The following is a 22,508-nucleotide window of genomic DNA, read 5'->3' on the forward strand; positions in this document are numbered from 1 at the left end:
CGAACATTTGTATCGCATATTTTTTTTTCGTTGTTGTCCTGATGGAATTTACACAGGACCTTTAAGTGGGGGCCATAAAACTGACTGTCAACGAGAGAATGGTCAAAATGTTGTGTTACACGTAAACCGAAGCGAATTTCCATTCTTCCCTCCGAAAGTTTTTACAACAAAAAAATAAGATTTGTATTGTTAAAAGTGTGATTAGGAAATTGCAAGAAACAAAAGTTAGAAAATTGAAATACTATAAGTAAGCGAAAGATGATTTTTTTTAAACAATTTAACATAAATATTTAAGATACATTTAGTTTGTCATTTGTTTAGATGATTCAATTGTTTCAAAACGTTCAATTGTCATGTAAATACTTGCATAACAAATCAAAGAATCGAAACACGTTGAAACAAGTTTCAACGTGTAATCGAAATTATATAAAACTGAAATATTCACGAAATTATAGATTTAAATAAAGTATTTAAAGAAGTAAAAATGTACATAATTTTAAGTATTACAAAATTATTACATGTGCTGTAATTATTTAATTAAACCACTTTTTGTTAATTAATTATTATCGAATTATTGCATAAAACGTAAATACTCTCGACTTAAAGAGAAAGTGAGTTAAAACAATATGATTGTCTTGTGCTGTGAGATTGTCCTGATAAAAATTTCTATGATAATTCACTTATCTGATCGTTCTCTAGTGTTGACAAATATTATGAAATACAAAATAGCCGCATTTTCTAAATAAATATTTTCACTTTGTTATGTCATTAAGTTTTCATTGATTTTAAGTGTTATAAAATATATTTAAGTGAGTAAACATGATTAAATCTAACGATTATCTTTAATTTATACATAATACTTAAAAAGTTATTAGTTGTTGATTATTTATAAGAAAAAAAGCAGTAATATCTTCAAATTGTTATGAAACTGTTACAAAATAACTGATTTATTCAGAATATGTACTTAATACTTTTGATTGTTGATTATTTTTTAAAAAATACGTAGTAAATACTATTAGATTTGGATAGGTCAGTAAGTAAGTTTGATCTATTAAAAAAGTTACGTGCTATAAATTAAAATATTACGCATGGATGAAAATGTAGGGCACGATCCATATTTCGGATATTCCTTATTGCATTAATCTGCACTATTTGAGTTATAATGTACGTGATAAATTGTGTACACAGCAGCAGTCACAATGAATCAAAAGTGATTAAATTCGAATATCCAGAATTGATTGTATCCACTATGCACAGATGTTAACAACTGAATGTTTTTCCAAAAAAAAAAATATATATACAAATAATAAATTGCACTTACGTTTGCAATAAATGTTTGTTTCACTAACAGGAATGAATATTGTTAATATTGTTTTATAAATGAGTAACGAGGTGAGCGCATCATAAATATAAATAAATCCAAAAGAAGTTGAACGATATGTATGAGTCACAGAGAAACTAAACTATGGAGAGCACCGACAACAACCGCAGTCTACAGTGTCGCACTTTTCACTCGACTGAGGAGGAGGCAATGGCAATGAATCTTATCTGAATACCATACCTCCAAGTTGGGGGATCCCTATTCAAATATTATTAAACGACCGTGCACAAAAACCCAAACATGCCGTAAAAATAAATGCGAAAGAAGCCTTTTTCTCTTATGCATCCCCTCTCTCACTCTGCAGCCATCAGTTCCTCACTTCGAGCATCCAAAAAACCGTAGACTTCCCAAAACGTTTCCAACAATTTGCATCGATGACCGAACGCTAATAAATCTGTCACACACATACAATTGTAAATTAATTTAAAAACACTCAGATTTAAATTCTTTCTGTTTACAAAAATTGACACGTTTATGTATGAGGAGTAGAGATTTTATCGCAAAAGTTATTTTATGATCTAAATAGTCTAGTGGTCACCACCGGAAGTTGATATAACATTATTAGAGGTCGATACAATTTAAGAAATGAGAATTGGTTTATTTTCAACATTTAATGACCTTTGACACAATGTGACAGCTGTCATTTTTGTAGTCGAACTGTGTTTATAACATACATTTTTTGACGCTTTGACACAACGTGACAGCTGTCATCTTTGTACTTGTATTGTGTCCAAATTATTTATAACATAATTATTTTGACGATTTGACAATTAGGTCATTTTTAGTGACCAAATTGATTATAACATTTTTTTTGACATAAGGTAACAGCTGTCATTTCGCGATCCATAAGAAACGCGTTCTATACTTTATCTAAAATAATGTAAATCACAGTAATAAATTTATATGAATATAAATTAGATATTTCTTATAATGTTTAATGCAATTAGTTAAAGTATAAAATAGCTCTGAATTCTATACTTTAACTAATTATTTCTTATAATGTGATCTATAAATTATTTCTTATAATGTAATGTGATATATAAAGTGAGAAATACATAAATGAATATTCTGACCTCAAACATATATAAACTGTTCAGGTGTCAACTCTTGCGTTTATTTGCATCGATGACCTAATGCCATTAATTATTTAAAGCAGTCACACTCGTATCAGTGAAATTTCATTAAATCACTCCACTTCACATTTGCATACAGATTTGTATGTAATTATTTAAAGTATTGTATAATACATTTTGTATATTTTTTAAAATTTCTTTATATTTATATTCTATATATTCCATACTTTATTACATAATTGTGTATATTAATTTTAATGTATGGAATAACTAGATAAAGTATCAAATAAAACGTATTAAATCTAATCATTAAATACCTAGTAATTACTATAAACTTTAACGGTAACACATATTTCTTTTTAAAGAATGGCTGTGTTGATATTAAAATACTTTTGTTGGTTGGTTTGTGGTTTATTTCCGTCTTATTTTTTTTTTGTCAGTGAGGACAAATAATTTGCATCACGTACACCCGCACAGAATTCAAATAAACAGATAAATATTTTCCCCTTACCCGAGTCGTGACGATCTCTATCTGGACTCCTGGCCATAACGGACGTCCTTTTCGATGGCATCGGTAAGGAGGGTTTTTGCCTGTTCTGCATGGCCTGTGCGAGGGCCTGCTGCACCGCCTCCTGCCTAACTTCTACAAGAAGAACACATACACATGATTAGCGTTATATACACAGACAGAAGAGGTTCTTCGTTTATGGATGGATTCGATTCGCATGCTGAATCCGTAAGTTTCGATAGGGCGAAAGAAAGAAAAGACAAACATTGATGCAACATTCAAATATTAACTACGAAGTCTCGAAGAAGAGAAGTGAAGAGAGGAGGCGGCGGCAGAAGAGGATGAGGAAGAATAAGAGAAGAGGATGGGACGTGGAGCGGAGCAATAAAGTTGGTAGGTAAAAGGTCAAGATAAGGAGGCTCTCGCTCTCGAAAGTTATGGTTGGTTTTTACAATACTTTACGGGCAACAGTCCAACGCTATTTATTCCTCCTGGAAACGAACATTCATTAGGTACGTTATTCGCTTCATTTCTTGCAATATCTATAACTTATCGAATCTTGTCCATTTTTTCTTATTTCCGTCGATTATTCAACTACGCTCGAATTATTCCAATTACCTTGCATAAATAATTATAACTCTCAACTTGAAATACTTATATTTATTGATTCTTGCTATATTTACTATAGGTTTTTCAAGTTCTATTTCTTAACCCTTTGTCGTCTGACGGGTCTATATTGAAATCCCGACAACTAGATAAAGTATCAAATAAAACTCTTCGTATTTAATATCTCAGTAATTACATAGTAATTACATGGAATATCAACACTATAAACATACATATTATGATTTTTTTCTTTAATCATGTGATTAACTCAATTTTGAACAAAAAAACAACAAAAAGTTAACTGATGCAAAGCGCTATTGACCATAGGTCTTTCTCAAACGGGGATTTACGCACAATCATATAATTTAGATAATAATTACTATAAATAACATTAACTTACAGAAAAGAAAAATACGAAGAAACCGCAACTAAATAATCTGATGAACAATTTTCAGTTGTTATTTACTTTCTCTGTTTATATCGTTTCCATTTCCAAGGAAAGAAAATAATCTGTTTGTATTTATTTACTCATTTCATATCTTCTCTAAAAACTATTCATTTTTATTATCTATACAGAAAATAATATTTTCTTTAGATTATTGCTTTTTTTTCACTTGATTTCAGGCTATTATCAAAATGGATACAACTAATACAATAATTTGTATTAATCATATATTACTAAAAATATTTTTAAATATGATTTTTTTTAACCAATTAATAACAATAAACAAAAATATCTATAATCAACAAATTAATTATTCCTCCAATTTGAATATTTATATTATAGCAATACCTCGTAGAGTGCGGCTTCAATCAGTGCGGATTCATTATAGTACGATTATCAAATTTCAAAAATCTAAATAAGTTTTGAAAAATTAGTACACATTTGTTTTAATTCATAAATGTTCGTTTTTCCAAGTCAATTTCTGTGCAAATTATTTTTAAAGTCTTCGATTTGTCCACAGCAATATACAAGGTATTGTTATATATATATATTTTCAATTCCTAAATTTATTATATTTTATTTTTCCAAAATTTCATTAAATTCCATTTTTTTTTTCAAATCAACTTAATTGGATTATTTTTTTTATATATAGATATATTTTTGTTAATTTCTTATAAAGAATTTTTCGACTTGATATAAGAAGAATGTAATACAGTTATAAAGGTCGGTCCAGAAGGACCATTCAATTTCGCATCTCGTCCTAAGCATGTTTTAGCGTGAAAGTGCTCTCCTTTTTTTTAATAAGAAATTTGACCCTCGGAGGAAGAGAACGACCATCATCAATAAATTCTTCATACACGCGTTTCACCCCTCAAGACGATACCCTTATCCTTAACTTATTGGAGGTTAAATATCCAATATCACGTCGATTTCTTGATACTAAATATAGGTCACAGAAATATAAAAGCTAAAACTATTTTTATAACAATTTCGTGTTTAAATATAAAAAATTAATTAATTAAAATAAATTCATATAATAATTATGTTATTTTAATATAAAATATGATTTTTTGATATATAAATAATTAACATTTTATGCGGTTAAATAATTCAAAATCATAACGTTTCGATTAATATTAAATTAAAATCATATTTGTTTTTCTGTTCAGTGCACTTCGGGTATGACGCAGAGCCGCATAAAAACTAAACGACATGCATCAATCCTCGGAAATTGGGAATCCATATTTCATATCGAGAGAGACCTGCATTATTTTTTTTTTGTTATATATGCTTTCATCATTCATTTTTCAAATCGATTTCGCTGATTGCGAAGCGACGTGTTGACTTTTCAATTATTCAACGCATACTTAATACATTTTTAACTTAACAAAATCAGTGAAATCACTGAGAGATGTTCCAAGTCGTGCGTATGGCTGCAACTCGAGCGATTTCGTAATGTCAGTCTCACCGTAAATGTGTATAAGCCACGAATATTTATTGGTTTTAAAATCCTTTTTAAAAGAAAATAATAATAATTTCTCGATAATTTACTTTACTTTTATTTTCATAATACCATAAACCAACAAGTTTTACCATGTAAATTGTGTATGAGTTTTCTTTTTCTTTATTGTTGCATCGAATATATTCAAGATTTAAGAATCGTATTTCCATTTAAAACGAACTTGATTTAATGTATAGTTTATATTCATCGTTCTTGTTCTGAGATGGTCTCATTTTTTTATACGAGAAAAGAATTTAAAGCAATTTTACAAAAATAAAAGAAAAATCGAACATTTTTTTTTCTCAGCCAAAACGGCATAATTTTGCATGAAAACTGTTTTATTAAAATAGTGTTCAAGTTTAGAATTGTATTTTTTTAAAGATATAACGAAATTTAAAAGCTTAACAGCTTAGTGCGGTTTCGATCAGTCCGAATTCACTATATTCCGATTTGAATATTTCGAAACAAACAAAATTTTAATTTAGTAAAATAAATTCTACAAAAGTAGTACACAAAATTATGTTTAGTTCATAAAGTATCGGCTGAAGTCTCTTTTTTTGTGCGGGATATAGGTGAAATTGATTACCCGGACTATGTGAGGTATTTTTACAGTGAACTAGTTCATAGTTAAGAACTTTTCGTGCCCAACAAAACGGATTGTTTAAACGCGTGCAGCTGCAGGTGATTTACCGTTACGCAAATAGCGAAGTTTTGTGCCCAAATAAGGCGATTGTCAAAGCAATTTTACAAAAATAAAAGAAAAATCGAACATTTTTTTTCTCAGCCAAAACGACATAATTTTGCATGAAAACTGTTTTATTAAAATAGTGTTCAAGTTTAGAGTTGTATTTTTTAAAGATATAACGAACTTAAAAAGCTTAATAGCTTAGTGCGGTTTCGATCAGTCCGAATTCACTATATTCCGATTTGAATATTTCGAAACAAACAAAATTTTAATTTAGTAAAATAAATTCTACAAAAGTAGTACACAAAATTATGTTTAATTCATAAATTATCGGTTCTAGTCTCATTTTTTTTGTGCGGTTTTAAAATTATCGATTAGTCCGGTTTCAAACAGTCCGGAATATTGGTGAAATTGATTATCCAGACTATGTGTATTCACAGGTAAATAATTGAATGTGCAGTGAACTAGTTCATAGTTAAGAACTTTTCGAGCCCAAAAAAACGGATTGTTTAAACGCGTGCAGCTGCAGGTGATTTGCCGTTACGCAAATAAACGAAATTTTTGTACCCAAATAAGGCGATTTTTTAAAACAATCGCCTAATTATGACGAGTGTGAAACGCACTCTTCTCATGCCCAAATAAGGATTGTTCAAAGGTGATTTAGCATAGATAAGTGACGTTTCGTGCCCAAATTAGGCGATTTTTTAAACAATTTCCTTGCATTTATGATTGTGTAAACTGGTATAAGTTTCATGGAAAATATCGCTTATTGAAGCTGAACAATTTATAATGCTAAATCAAGAGATTTTAATATGTTTAATGTTTTATTTTAATAAAGATATCTTCTATATAATGTAGTTTCTTCTCACAAGATTTGAAATGAAACGCAATAATTTTCTAATTTTTTTTCGCACTAAACTTTTTTGTTCTGAAGAGCCATTTTGATGATTTTATCTGTGGGCCGACCCTACCAATAATAAAATAATTACTATTTTACGTCAGATATTTGCAAATTACTTGGAAAGTTACGAGTATTATTCATATAACTAATTACAATATATAAGAACATTTTTTTAGGCTTCTCGTACAAATACTTATATAAATTACTTGCAAATATCGTTTAATAAGTACAGTGGAACTTCGCTTAACGAGCACCTCGCATAACGAGCATTTCGCTTAAGTATGATTTACAAATCACTTTTGTTTTAAAAACGCGATAATTTTCGTGCGCATATAAATATTATTTATTCTAACGTTTGAGATTCGTGACAATTCGTGTTTTGTTGAAAACAATTGCTTATCTTTTATTACTCTCTTATCGAGTGTGCGAAACGCATTCTCTTCATGCCCAAATAAGGATTGTTTAAATGTACGCAGCTGCAGGTGATTCATCGTGACGTAGATGATTAACGTTTTCGTTCCCAAATAAGGCAATTTTTAACAATCGGCTAATTTTTATTGCTTTCTTATCAAAAGCGCAAAGTTTATATCGCATTGATTGAACATTTACTAAATGAGTATATAATTTAAATACTTAAGTAATTAATAATTAGAATGTTTACTGTATTATTAAAGTTTACTATTTGGATAAAAGACAAATTTGTAAGATTTTGCACGTAATACATGGTTCCATTTCTCATAATAGTATAACAATATACCGAGAAACCATATCTAAGTACGGACGATATTGACCGATGAATATAAATTATTGCATTAATCTAGAGCGGGTTATGCAATATGTAGGCGAGTTTAACCGCATAAACTGTTCGCAAACATAATGAGGCCTCGTATATAACAAAGTTAATTAAGATCGCCGTTTTCAGTGGATTTAATAAACACACATAATATATTGTAACAACAGTAACAAAAAAATCATTACATGAATAATTAAATGTAACTAAAACGTAAAAGGATTATGCAGAGTAAATCATAAAGTTTCTATGATTGAAACTGCAAATATAGTAGTAGTTTTTTTTATAGCCAACTTTTGTATATCAACAAGTTTATTTTCTCGACTATTTGGATGTAACTTTTATCAATTAAATTATTAATCCTTTCTCAATACTCACATTTTTTTTTAATTAAAGCTAATAGAACTTTCTTTATATATCGAGAAAATGTTATATTAACAAACGTGAATCATTATTAAACAATGATGACACGAACATGTTTTTGATAAATAATCAAGTGCTAAATGTAATCTTCCTCATATCTTAAATTTGGTGTAAAATCATATGAAATATTGTGGTTTCTTATAAATTGAGTTGGCAATTATGTATTCTTTTCTAATGTTTTTTTTTGCATCGGTTACTATTTTTGGTCTACTCGAATATGGTGCATCCTGTATACTTATACGATTATATTTAAATTCAATAACCAAAATTTGCAACTAATGCATATGAAGTCATCACAAAGTCCAACTAACTAGCTAATTTTGCATTTAAGTCTTTGTTTAAATTGTTAATTAAAGTTAGTTTTTAATATATTTACAGTAACACCTCACATAGTGCGGCTTCGATCAGTCCTATCGAAAATTAACTACAGTATAGTTTTTTTTGAATAAACTATCTTTTAATTAACAAAACAATAATAAATTTCAACATAATTCTTTTTGTATAATTTATTTTTTAAATTCGCAATTAGTCCAGTTTCGAACAATTCAGGACTATCCGAGGTATTGTTGTAATATTAATTATTAACTTATTTTTAGATATGAAAGTATCTTAGTAAATAATGTAATTTATTTAGATGTTATTTGTCATTAAATATTTACGTTATTACACTTCAAGAAAAAATGTTCAGTCTTTTTGCAAAGTATTTTGTTGAACAAAATATATAAATAACGTGGTGAAAGGTTGACGGCGCAGAAAACATGCGATTAAGCTGTGGATGTTAACCAAAAAAAAAAGAAGAGAAAAATAAAGAAGGGAACAATACATTTTGTAGGTAGAAAGGTGTCGGAATATGTAGATTTTCTGGTGAATTTAGTGATGAATGGGGGAGATGGAGGGCGTTTGGGTGATGTGTGAGTAGGTTAGTTTGGAACGGCGATGAAAGTCTGCGAAAAATGGAAAAGACGTGAGAGTGATATGGGTTTGGTGTAATGTAAAAAAATAAAATCGCCCGTTCGGTTTTAAAAGACCGAAAGAACTTGTTTTATTTAAATCTTCCCAGCGGTAAAATATGGAAAGCAATTCAACAACTGAAACATTACAGTTCGTTTTTTATTACAAAAGCTTTAGGTATAAATTATTGTTTGTTTGAAATTAAATGTTTGCTTTTCAATTATATAAGAAAATACTTAATAACAATAATTTATCTATTTGCAATTGGTTTCTTCAGGCTTCGGTTTTATGTCCAACATAAATTTATTGAATTTCGACTTATTTTTAATGATGTTTTTACACATTTTTTATAACCATTTAATTTTGTGTTCTCACCTTTGTAAAGAAACTTATGGACTTAAAATGAAGTGTTTTAAGTTTAAAAATATAATTGCACAACGAAATTAAGTTGAAAATGCAGTCAAAATTTGTATATTTGTTTAAAAAAAATAAGATTTTGTGCTGAAATTTTTAGGACGAGTGGATGATAGTGACAGAACTACGAGTGGTCCTAATTTGTGGATAGAAGCCACCGTTTTTGCAAGGATAATTACCTTTGCAAATAGGACTACATTTGTGAAAGAGGAAGGACGAGACTGCTTCGCTGCAGAATAATACAATTCTTTGCCCTGGCTTCTCTAATGTCCTTTTCCATTTTTATACTATTTAATCTGCGAGTGAAATTACAAGTTTAACATGAATAGACTGGAGCGCATTTACATTTCATTCTACCTTAAATTATTGCGATTCTCCGCAACTTAATCCCCCTTCTCGCATTAAACCATATTTATTAAAATCTCCATGTATCATTAAAACTTCTTTACTCATAAACCGTATTTATTAAAATCCTATAATCCTTCTTTATTCAAATATCCAAACATGTTTAAATACAACAATATCTCGCATAGTCCGGATAATCAGTTACGACTGTTTGAAACCGCACTAATCGAGAATATTGAAAACGTATCAGAACAAAAGATACTCATTTTCAAACCGGATTTCAGTGAATCCGGACTGATTGAAGTCGGACTATGAAGAAATAAACTAGTTGAATAATTACATTATCGAAACGATTCATTAGTTTGAGGATTTGCCGTATTTTATTGATTTCTGTTCAATTTAATTAATTCGAACTGTATAAAATAAAAAGCGTTTAAGAGTAAATATGATTCATTAAATTTTAATTGCACAATCGTGTAGAATTGAATCAAATTACGGAAAACAAGGTTTTATATGCAGCAAATAAAATGCATGAATTAACACCTTCAATTTATAATGATTGTTACAGTTATGCGAATAAATTTGTACTTTATTTCCAGTTATTAAAATTAAGTAATATTTAAATTGTAAAGTAATTGTAGTTAGTCATTAATTATAATTATATCGTATATAATAATACTTTTTATATAAGTTTAAGTATTCACTTTACTATCTTCATTCAATGTGTTTTCCTTCGAGGAGGAGTTGCAGTTGCTTGATAAATCCCATAACTGGAGGACCGTTATATCCATTAAGCACAGGGCCCACGAGGTTTTCCGGGTCCACGGTACTTTGCGGGGCCCACAAAATGTATTGTACAAAAATAGTTGAAATTAGAATATATATTTTGTTGTTATAAACTCACCTCGACGATGTACTTAAATGCTGCTTAGGGCCCACGATCACTTTAATGTGGCCTTGTTCCGTACAACCGCAATTGTTTAACGATGGTTTTGCCAAAGCAATTTGTTATGCAACGACAGTTCCTACTTTCTTACCAGCAGCAAATAGTTGCCAGAATTTAATTCCACAAACTCGAGCTGGACCGCAATTTAGTTGAAACCTAATCAAAATACTTCGATATACTTATAAATTGTATTGTTTCTTACGGTATTCATTGGTTATCGTGGGCCTTAGGCACCAGTTAAGTATTTTAGCAACTTAACATTAAAAAATATATTTTTATAATTCAAATATTTTCAAAAATTCTTGTTTTATATATATTTTTTATGGTAATCTTCTGTTTTTAGAGTTACAATACTGTGGGCCCCAAAAAAATCTAGTGGTCTTCAAAAATTATCATAGACGCACTCTAGTGTGTCTAATTGATAAGACGGCTCGAAGAAGGCAATATTATTTAAGAATTTATTATTTAATACGGACACAAGTTAGTGGAAGACAAGTTGAGAATTGCTACGCAAGCGAAACTCCTGTTTTCTCGTCTTCGGATAACAAACAACATTGTTAAATCCGTCCGCTATTCCAGAGAATTCCAGTCGAACCCCGCGGGTATTAGTAACTTGATTTGCGTTCGGACAGATCCAAACTCCCAACTTAAACTATCTTCCCCAACTTTTATCATCTAAGCACCAATTATTTGATTCCTAGTGCAAATTTTCACCACAAACAGTTTACTCAACCACTCTAGTCAATAATTTAATTTCATGTAATTTAAACACCTTTTTTTAAATTAATTATAATTGTTAATTTTTCAATTACTTCATATTTATTAATTATATTCAAATAGTGTATATATTTATTCAAAAAAACTTTAATACATATGTTCAAGTGATTATTTTAAAAGTACATGTGTGTTTATAATTGTATATTATACCTTTTCTCTGTTAGTTTGATATTTTTGGTGATGTATATTTATTTTGTATAACATTAATATTATGATTATCTGACATTGCACAAATTAGATATTTTCTGATATTTTACTTATTTTAACCATAATAAACTTTACATAATTATTATTATTTATATACTTAATTAAATTTTTTGCTAACAATATATTTGATAAAAATGTATTTAAACATAGAGAAATTAAGATATATTAAAATTTATATGAAATTATATATAGAAATACCTCGAATATCACTATTTGAAACCGGACTAATCGAGAACTTTAAATCCGAATTTATGTAAAAATGATGTATATATAAAAAATTTCAAACCGCACTATATCGAATCCGAACTGATCGAATCTACACTATGCAAAATATTACTATAAATTAAATATAAATGTACATAATAATACAAGTACACATAATTCAATTTCAGTATTTCAATGTGTATTTAGGTTTTGATTCAACTCAACTGTAAATTACTATATGAACAATGGAATCGACAAATAATTTATTTAAATAAAATTTAGTGGATTTAGCAGTATCTGCTTTTGTTATTTGAGTTCACGTTAATCACGAAATCCTACATATGTGAATATTATTTGATTGTGTTTAATATTATTAAATCATTGATGTACTACAAAATGTCATAAAAGAAGCGTTACCAGCGTTTTTACCAAAAAAATTTATATTCCAAATGCAATTAGGAAGATTATAAAAAAACTAGTTTAATTAAATTATTAACAAGAAAAAAAGTATTTTTTTAATAAAAAAACATTAGTATTTTCATACAAGTCTGTTGTAATTTTTAATAAACTGTTTGTTTAGTTTTTAATTCATATGTAAATAAATAGACAAAAGCGGGATTTTTTTTAATTTCCTTCATCATGTATATTTTTGGAAATAAAATTTTGTTAGAAAAGACGTTAGTGAATTCCCTAATCTGTTATTTATTTAACATTGTAAATGAGTAAAACAAGGTATGTCTATGGATATATAATGAGTAAATTGTATTACTTTATAAAAAGGCTGAACTAACTTTGAAATATACTTGAGATGAGCTTCATCAATTACACCAATTCCTCGCATAGTGCGGCTTCGATTTGTCCGGAATCACTGTAGTCCGGACTGATTCGTTTTTCCCCCTTTTATTTTTATACAATCATGTCTCATGTTTGTGCGGTTTATTTATCTATGTATTTAAATCCTCGATTAGCCTGGTTTAAAATAGTCGAAGATATTGGCAAAACCGATAACCCGCACTATGCGAGGTATTGCTCTAATTGTAAAGTACGCAATGAAAATATACTACATATAATATCAAGAAAGAATCACCTGATCTATTTTTTTGTTAACCTTATATTTGTAACAAAATTACTTTAGACAAATTCTATTTTTTTTGTGTATGTTATATAGCTTTTGTAATATTTATAAGTAAATAATTATGTCAATAGAGATTCAAAGTAAATATATTGATAGCATTGATTTCCAGTTTGCTGAAAACTGAAGTATTATAATTTTGTATATTCAAAATGCAATTAGGAAGATTATAAAAAAACTAGTTTAATTAAATTATTAACAAGAAAAAAAGTATTTTTTTAATCAAAAAAAAAACATTCATATTTTCATACAAGTCTGTTGTAATTTCTAATAAACTGTTTGTTTAGTTTTTAATTCGTATGTAAATAGACAAAAGCGGGATATTTTTTTAATTTCCTTTATCTTATATATTCTGGAAATAAAATTTTGTTAGAAACGACTTTCGAGTGAATTCCGTAATCAGTTATTTCACATTATAAATGAGTAAAACAATGTCTATGGATATATAATGAGTTAACTGTATTACCTTATGAAAGGCTGAAATAACTTTGAAATATACTTGAGATGAACTTCATCAATTACACCAATTCAGTTTTTTTCCTTTATCATGTCCATTTACCCATTTACCCAATGACAATATACTACATATAATATCAAGACCTGACTTAAATTTTTTGTTAATCTTATATTTGTAACAAAATTACTTTAGACAAATTCTATTTTTGTACCTATATTAATATAATCTTTCTATATCATTTAAATTGTAATAGCTTTTGTAATATTTATAAGTAAATGGTTATGTCAATAGAGATTCAAAGTAAATATATTGATAGCATTGAATTCCAGTTTCCTGAAAACTGTAGTATTATAATTTTGTATATTCAAAATGCAATTAGGAAGATTATTAAAAAACTAGTTTAATTAAATTATTAACAAGAAAAAAATATTTTTGTAATAAAAAAACATCCGTATTTTCATACAAGTCTGTTGTAATTTCTAATAAACTTTTTGTTTAGTTTTTAATTCGTATGTAAATAGAATTTCCTTTATCATATATATTTCTGGAAATAAAATTTTGTTAGAAACGACTTTAGAGTGAATTCCGTAATCTGTTATTTCACATTATAAATGAGTAAAACAATGTCTATGGATATATAATGAGTTAATTGTATTACCTTATGAATGGCTGAACTAACTTTCAAATATACTTGAGATGAGCTTCATCAATTACACCAATTCCTCGCATACTGCGGCTTCGATTTGTCCGGAATCACTGTAGTCCGGACTGATTCGTTTTTCCCCCTTTTATACAGTCATGTCTCTTTTTGTGCGGTTTATTTATCTATGTATTTAAATCCTTGATTAGCCTGGTTTAAAATAGTCGAGAATATTGGCGGAACCGATAACCCGCACTATGCGAGGTATTGTTCTAATTTTGAAGTACCCAATGAAAATATACTACATATAACATCAAGAAAGAATCACCTGATCAATTTTTTTGTTAATCTTATATTTGTAACAAAATTACTTTAGACAAATTCTATTTTTTTGTGTGTATGTTATATAGCTTTTGTAATATTTATAAGTAAATAATTATGTCAATAGAGATTCAAAGTAAATATATTGATAGCATTGAATTTCTGTTTGCTGAAAACTGTAGTATTATAATATAGAGTTAACAGAATCGATAAGGGCTGGAGACGAGGGTACAATTAACACAGCGAGCATACACTCCTCCCTCGTAATTCTATCAGTCAAATAGAATCAGCTGTCAAGAGAGGAGACGCGTTGGTGTGTGTGTGTATCTATATATCTAGTCATGGAAAACATTTTGTATAGATGCAGGAGAGTATCTGTAAAACGGCGTGGGAACACCGCACGTACACACATCTAGATAGAACAATGATGGAGCAATGTGATAATTAAATGGCGATGTGTGCGGGTTGGTTTTAATGGAAAAGCAGAAATTTGCGGAAAAGCGCATTTCTCCTTGGCAACATACTTACCGGAATGATAGCGACTCTCATTACGGGTGAGACGTCGATTTCCACGTCGGAAGGCCCTTGTGGCAGGACTGACGCCCCTCGACTCACCTCCGGCAGCTACACATGCAAAACAACAACAACAACAACACTCAACATGCAAAAATAAAAAGAAGAACAAAACAAAAATAAAATAATAACGGTAACGACGACAACGACAAAACAGAAACTCATTAACAAACAACAACGTGTGGATGAGAGCAAACGTGAAACAAAAGTGTGAACCAATAGCATTAGGTGATTTGTGTAAGCGACATGCGAACAAGCAAGTGGGCAAATTAGCCAAAAATAAAAATGAAATGAATTAAACAAATTATATATGAATGCAATTGAAGTGGTAAACAATAAAAAAACAATTAAGAAATAAAAAAAGAAAACGAGTAAAATGCGAAAGGGTGTATGAAGGGCGAACCTGAATGATATCTCTTCTCGTTTTGCGTGACGCGGCGCTGCGTGCGGCGTCTCGTGTGTTGTTTTCCGACGCCGTAGCCACCGCCGCTATTTCCGGCATTTCCATTTCCGGTGCCGCCATCGTTCCCAGAACTTCCGGCTACGACACAGACACACACAGGACACACATGAACACAACGTACCCATCGATAAATAATAATAATCATAAAAATAACAACAACAATAATGATAATAAGAAAATAAAAACGAAACAAAAATAAAGTAAAAGAAAATTTAAAATTTAAGGCAAAACCCCCCCCATTTTTATCATGCGCAACGTAAAATCAGAAACAATCCCAGAGGTGGTCTTCTGTTGAGTGATATATGGGCCATCCGGGGAATGCATACTATATTTTTTTGCACGTAACATGAAAATTTCACAATTTCACTGAAAAATATGCTTACTGTTTTATACTTGCTGTTTGATTTATGAAATGCACAGTGAACAACGATACTTAACTCTTCGAGAGGACAGAAATTCCTAAATTTCTAGACACAATTTTAGACAACTGAATCAGACAACATTAGATCATGATTTATTCCTTGACTAACAAACTAAGTTAAATAGCAAATTCATGTACATTTTCTAGAAAATTATGCCTACTAGACATGTTCAAAAGGTGGTACATTATGTAGTACCACCGCCTCTCAAAGAGTTAACTGAAACAGGGGCGAATTTAGGTATGATCTTCATAGACTGCAGCCAGTGGAATCAAAGGCGGTCAAGGCAAGCAGTGTTAGTTGAGAGTCTTAATCAGTGTTAGGACACCTATAAGTAACTCGTAAATGTGTTTGCTAATTTGCAAATTAAGGGTGAAAATCGAATCAACGTTCAATATATTTTACTCCTCAAATGTAAACATTAACATGTGTTAGGTATACCAACATTAGTTATCATTATGTCTAATGATAATGGCAGTAAATTGACAGGTAAATTTTATTTTGACAACATAAAAAATGTTGGTGCGCCTGACTGACGTTACTTATCACGCATAGTGAGGATGCAGCTTACAAAATGTTACAATGCCTTAAGTCCTAAACATAATTAATTTAATCAGAAATATTCACTTTATTAAATAATATATGAATGTTAATAGTAGGTACCAAACAATAGTAGGTACTAGTATTTTTCATTGTGCAATATTTTTTTCAATAAAAATAAGATTAATGTAGAAACATCATTGATATTTGCAAAATTTAAATAAATATGTAAATAAAATAATCAATGTTGTATTCTGATGAAAAGAAAAAGTTAGGTTAGGTTGTATAAATAAATTGCCATATGTAAAAATTTTGGAAAACATAGGTGTCTGTAACAAGACGTCTCGATTTTATTTTATTAATCCCCAAATTTTTGTAAATACAATAAAAATTAAGTAAAAAATACTTCTTGTTTATAAACTTCTTAAAATTAAACTCGATATTCTTGATTATAACTGTTGGTTGGAAAAAATTCTTTGAAAGAAATTTAATTTTAATCCAAATTTTCCTAATATAAGAAAAAAAACTTTTCACATCCCTGATCCAATATCTAAAATTTTCAGAAGTTTAAAAAAAGTTTCTTTTTTTTTATACTTGAAAACTTGATTAATTCTTTGCAACAACTTTTTATATTTCAATCTATAATTATACCAGAAAACGTTAAATATTACTCAATAATTCATTACAACACATTGACCTAAAACGGGTTAATAACTTGTTCAATAATTTATTAAAATAAACACTGATTTTTTTTCTGTTTGGTTGATTTTAATCAAAACTAACGTGAACGAAATCAAAGAGAGACGTGGCAACAATTCGCATTAATTAAACGAATGCATCTTTTAATTAGTGATTTTAATTAACATCAACTGTTATACTAGTTAATTATTTTGCACAAATGAAGGGCTAACGTTTCCATATAATTGCTCTATTAATATCACAGAGAGAGAACAATGTTTACTTTTTTATATTCTAGTTGTTGTTTTGTGGCATTATTGATTCCACCGTTGCATTTCAAATCCAAATATGAAATACTTTAATTGGCATATGTCTACTAATTAATTAATTATGAATTAAAATATATATATATTTTTTTTAAATTTCATTTCATAAATCAACTAATAATATTAATGACAAAATTTTAACTTTGATAATCAATTAGTTGATTGTACTTTTGTAATAGCTGCTTACAAGTTCGTTTCAATTTAGTTAAGTGCAATCAGTGAGGATTGCGTTTTCTTGGAATGGTATAGATTTCTTGTTTTATGATGCAACTCATATACCGAAGACTAGATTGAAATTGCAGGACTTTAAACGGCACTTATTTGCATGAAATAAAATGAATCTTCTGAAATAATACGTTTTTTCTTCTTCAAAGACATTGTAACAATTCAAATAATTGAATTTCGTTGAAAACTAGTTGAGCAGAAAAAAAAATGTTGCAACAAGACAAAACAGCATTCCTCGTAGAGAGAACCCAGGGAACAACGATCGTTTACCTTATGAAGCCGTGTATACTACATACAGTGTACGAATTAATTGAATGTATCGAAATGTGGCCGTCAAATTGCGGAAGCAAATGTGCTAATAGCTGTGTATTCATATCTGCAGCAAGTTAACAGTGAAATTTCATGAGCATAAACCTATGCAATTAAATCTACACAAACGCAGTTTTTTTTTTGGAATGATCCCGTCTCTCACAGGAACGCAAGTAATACGGGTTTTCTGCATTTTGTTGTTGTTTTTGTTGCAGCATTCTTGACGGGGATCAGAGGCGTTTCGTATGCAATACTCAGTGCAGATCCGAACCCACCCACTGTTACGGACGGCAGCAACGAGTGTTTGCTCGAAGATATGCGGGTCGCTTTACGTTTGCAATAAACAACAACTAAAGAAACGAAAACAACAAAACTCTTATTATCCGTAGTCACCTAACAGACAGGTACAGTTCGTCAGGACTTGAGGACATGTAACAAAACTGACTTTACCGTTCCTCAACTACGAGAATAACACAAATAACTTCAGCATCTGATTTTGTTTAATGTCGAACGAAATGAATCGAAATTGCTGTGAGTTACAATACAAATAACATCCCCCAAAATAATGGAAATAATAATAACAGTAAAACAAAACCAACTTTTTGTTGAGATACTCACTTGAATTTTGTTTAGGCACATAGGGAGTAAGTAGACGTGTCCTCTTCTTCTCGTATCCTTTTTGAGTAATGTCCCCTGAAAGCAAACACAGAAGTTTTTCAATGAGCGCTACCAACATTCGCTGCAGTGGATATATAAAATTTTCACGGAAAATATGAACGATAAAAGAGGAAATGGAAATGATTTCCTCCGCTGGGAAAAGCAATATATATATATACACGTACATGTCTCTCTCTTTCTCTGTGTGTACTTAATATTGTACGTTTCCGCGTGCAAAGAAATTTAATAAAATTTGCATAAGCGTGACGCTTGAAATGAACCCCTTTTCATTATTCGCTTTTCTTCTCTGCTAATAACGAAACCCTCGGGATTTATTAAGAGGCTGGCAGCTTAATATATATTTTTTTAGGGTTATATTTATAAAATATGATTCGCTTTGCCTTTGCGACGCCGAAGAGAGAATCGTGGTTCCATTTAATTGTTTTCTTCATAATACTCACGTCCACATAATACAATTAATATTGCGCTTCATATCTTCAATATTATATGAGTAATAGATAAAAAATATCTAGAATTAGTAATGTACAAAAAAAAACTTCTTCATAATACTTAAATCCATGAAATACACTTAATTCACGATCAATATTACTTGAATATAGTCTTTCTTTATTAAAAATATTTTAAATATATGATTCAAAAAATAATCTTAAATGTCGCAATTATTTTGAAACAAAAATACAAAATTTCTAAATTATTTGAAAATTTATGACTAGTGTGAACGTATACATTTTTACAGCATTCTTATTGATTTTGTTGTATTAATGATGAACAACATTTAATGTTTAATTTAAATAAGATCATGAGGATGGAACATTTTTATATATGTTTAAATGTTTCAATAAATATTGTTAAGATCATCTCTATATAAACTTTATACAACGACAAAAGTTCAAGAAAAAAGAATCATTAAAATCATTTAATATAGCACGAAGAAAACGTGCTATTAATATCACATTTTTAAGTGCTTTAATCGAAAGTTTTTAACCTGCAGGTCGCAACAAATTGCAATTTGTTATTGAAAAAACGTATTCACCATCACATTTATTAATAAACGTGATTATTATGTAAGAAATACACGTAATTTCTTGTGATTTTTCTTAATAAATATTTTTCATAATTAATAATTACTATAATTTATATAAGAAAAGATTTCGCTTACGTTTTCTATTTTTTTGTAAACTTTCTTACAAAAAAATAACAAAATTAAAATAACTATTCATTTTAATTTAGTAATTTTTGTTACAAAATATATAGTCATGATTCAATTTAAATTATATAAAGTTAAGATTATTCTTGGACAATTCAAATAAGAAATTTAAAACAATCTAATAAGAAAACCAACGATTTGTACAGATTTCAACTTATAAAGTGATAAATCATGGAAAACTTTTAATTTCAAGAGTTAATAATTGTTCGTCTGAAAAGATTTTTATTACAATTATTATTGGATTTTCAAAATCATTTATCTCTAACTAAAACCTGTTTATTGCTATTGTTCGAACTTAATCAAATACATAAATTAATTATAATCTTGTAAGAACTTCTTATTTATTTCGACCTAAATTGTAACTTTGTGAATTTTCCAAATATATACTTTTTTCACTGAAACACAAACTCTCCAAATAAAATACAATTGTTGCAAAACCTTGAACTACATTCATGTAATCGGATTCGAATCCGTTTTGTTAAAAATCGAAGCATTTAAATGATTATGTTTCACTTTATTCGGACGTCGTTCGCAAATGGAAATCTGAAAGGACGCGGAGGAAGGACATAACATTACAATTTTCAATTTCGCGCAGTGTACTTTCCGGATCAAAAACAAGAAAAAATAAAAAGTAAATCCGACAAAATTATATTTGCTTACAGCGTAAATCAGGATTTGCAGCACTCGCCATCTCACAAATAGCAAAAAAGCGCAGGATTAAGCATCCAAAATCTCACTGAACCAGCAAATGACGCAGGATAATGCACGTTGTATGTTTTTTGGTATATGGGTTAAGTACAAGAAGAAAATTGTGCAAAGTTTGCACAATTTTTTGTTCGGCTCGAATCTGCTTAAATTATAATTTTAAATTACCAATTACTTTTTGTGTATAAAACTTAATTATTTCATTTATTATATAAAAATAATATTTCATTTATAAAATATTTGAATAATTTGTATACAATTTAATTAATTTTACGTATTGTTAATTACAACTAAACCATATTACAGCTGCTAAACTGTTATAAAGCAAATTATGTTCCATTATGCACGCATAATAATCCTATTGTCGTAAGCTAATGGAACGAGTAACGAATTATTAGTTTACTGTTGCTTCTGACCAGAAAAATGTAAATTATAAATAAATACAAAAGATGACAAAACACAGAAGTAGGTCTTCCGAAAATACACGAATTTAGTTCGATGGTCAAATGTAAACTGGGTAATGATAACAGTAACAAACTTAAACAGAAGCGACAACAGATTTCTATAAATAATGGAAAAAAGAAAATCACTCTTCTGAACTGTTAATAAATTGTAACGAGAAGTTGACACAAATTGCGTAAAAAAATTAATAAAAATTAATAATAATGGGGAAATATTTGTCGATAATAATTTTGATGCCGGTCCGACATTGAGCTTAATAGACCGTGATTTCCATTACGCGCTTCCCCATCAATCATAATTACAACATGTCAATAATAATATTAGCGTTTCGCACATGGACAAGCAACGTCAGAATTTTAAAAACAAAAACAACTAAACAAAACAAAAAAAAAACGGTAATGCCCTAAATGGAATGTCGAGCTGTGCATGAACACAATATATATATCGAATTAACCAATTTGTTCCGTAAATCTATTGGACAGTTTTAAATTCGAAATATCCGATTTTGGACTGGTATTTACAGTTGTGTAAATTGCGTTTCTGTTGACATTGAATTCTGTAATTAAATAGTTTCAAACACATCGGTAGGTATTCACTATGTTACATATTTCGTGGTAATCTCTTTATTTCGAATAACTTTTCCATTCATCTGTTATTTCAGTATTACTTTTTTTAGCAGTTTTTTTTTAATTGATTACAAAATACAATTTTTTCAATAATTCTTTGTTTTATCCTAGTCTATTGAATAGGCCTCGTGTTCCTTAGTGCTTCCAGATTTGACACATATACTACTATGCAGTTTTTGGTGTTAATCCTCATTTTTTTATAAACTTATTTCAATTTTCATGTTTTAGCTATGTATCTTTGTTGAAGACATTTATAGCAATAAAAAAAACATGTACCTTTACCAATTTTTTTTGGAAGTTTCTAAAACAATATGCTTTGTCTCGCTTATTTTTAAAAATATAATGCATGCGAACTATTCAATAATTTTGTACTCTTAATGATTTAAAAGAAGATTATATTTAACTACATATAGAACAATCATAAGTTTCTGTCATTTTTGCCCCAAGTTTTTTTTTCTCTTTCTCTCATCTCTGCATTTTACCATAACTATCCCATCCCTAATTGAAAGCACGTTTTTGCATATACAATATAATTACTTTGCATTCATCGCTTCTATGGTAATTGTAAATATCTCGCATAGTCCTGTTTA

The 22,508-nt window shown here is 29.1% G+C and overlaps 1 protein-coding gene across 5 annotated transcripts in view; it reads right to left on the reverse strand.

Annotated features, from left to right (window-relative positions):
* LOC108561506 (disco-interacting protein 2) overlaps positions 1–22,508 on the reverse strand; it is a 55,131-nt gene that overhangs the window by 10,729 nt on the left and 21,894 nt on the right. For 2 of the 5 annotated variants that reach the window (XM_017919472.1, XM_017919471.1), the window contains exons 2-5: positions 18,859–18,933; positions 15,684–15,821; positions 15,236–15,331; positions 2,966–3,097 (exon numbers count right to left, since the gene is read on the reverse strand). In XM_017919472.1, coding sequence (XP_017774961.1) covers positions 2,966–3,097; positions 15,236–15,331; positions 15,684–15,821; positions 18,859–18,933 — 441 coding nt within the window. The remainder of the gene's footprint in view (positions 1–2,965; positions 3,098–15,235; positions 15,332–15,683; positions 15,822–18,858; positions 18,934–22,508) is intronic. The other 3 variants (XM_017919474.1, XM_017919473.1, XM_017919475.1) reach the window with 3 other exon arrangements.

Source organism: Nicrophorus vespilloides, unplaced genomic scaffold (assembly GCF_001412225.1).
Source record: "Nicrophorus vespilloides isolate i.1.1-1 unplaced genomic scaffold, Nicve_v1.0, whole genome shotgun sequence".
Lineage (NCBI taxonomy): Eukaryota > Metazoa > Arthropoda > Insecta > Coleoptera > Silphidae > Nicrophorus > Nicrophorus vespilloides.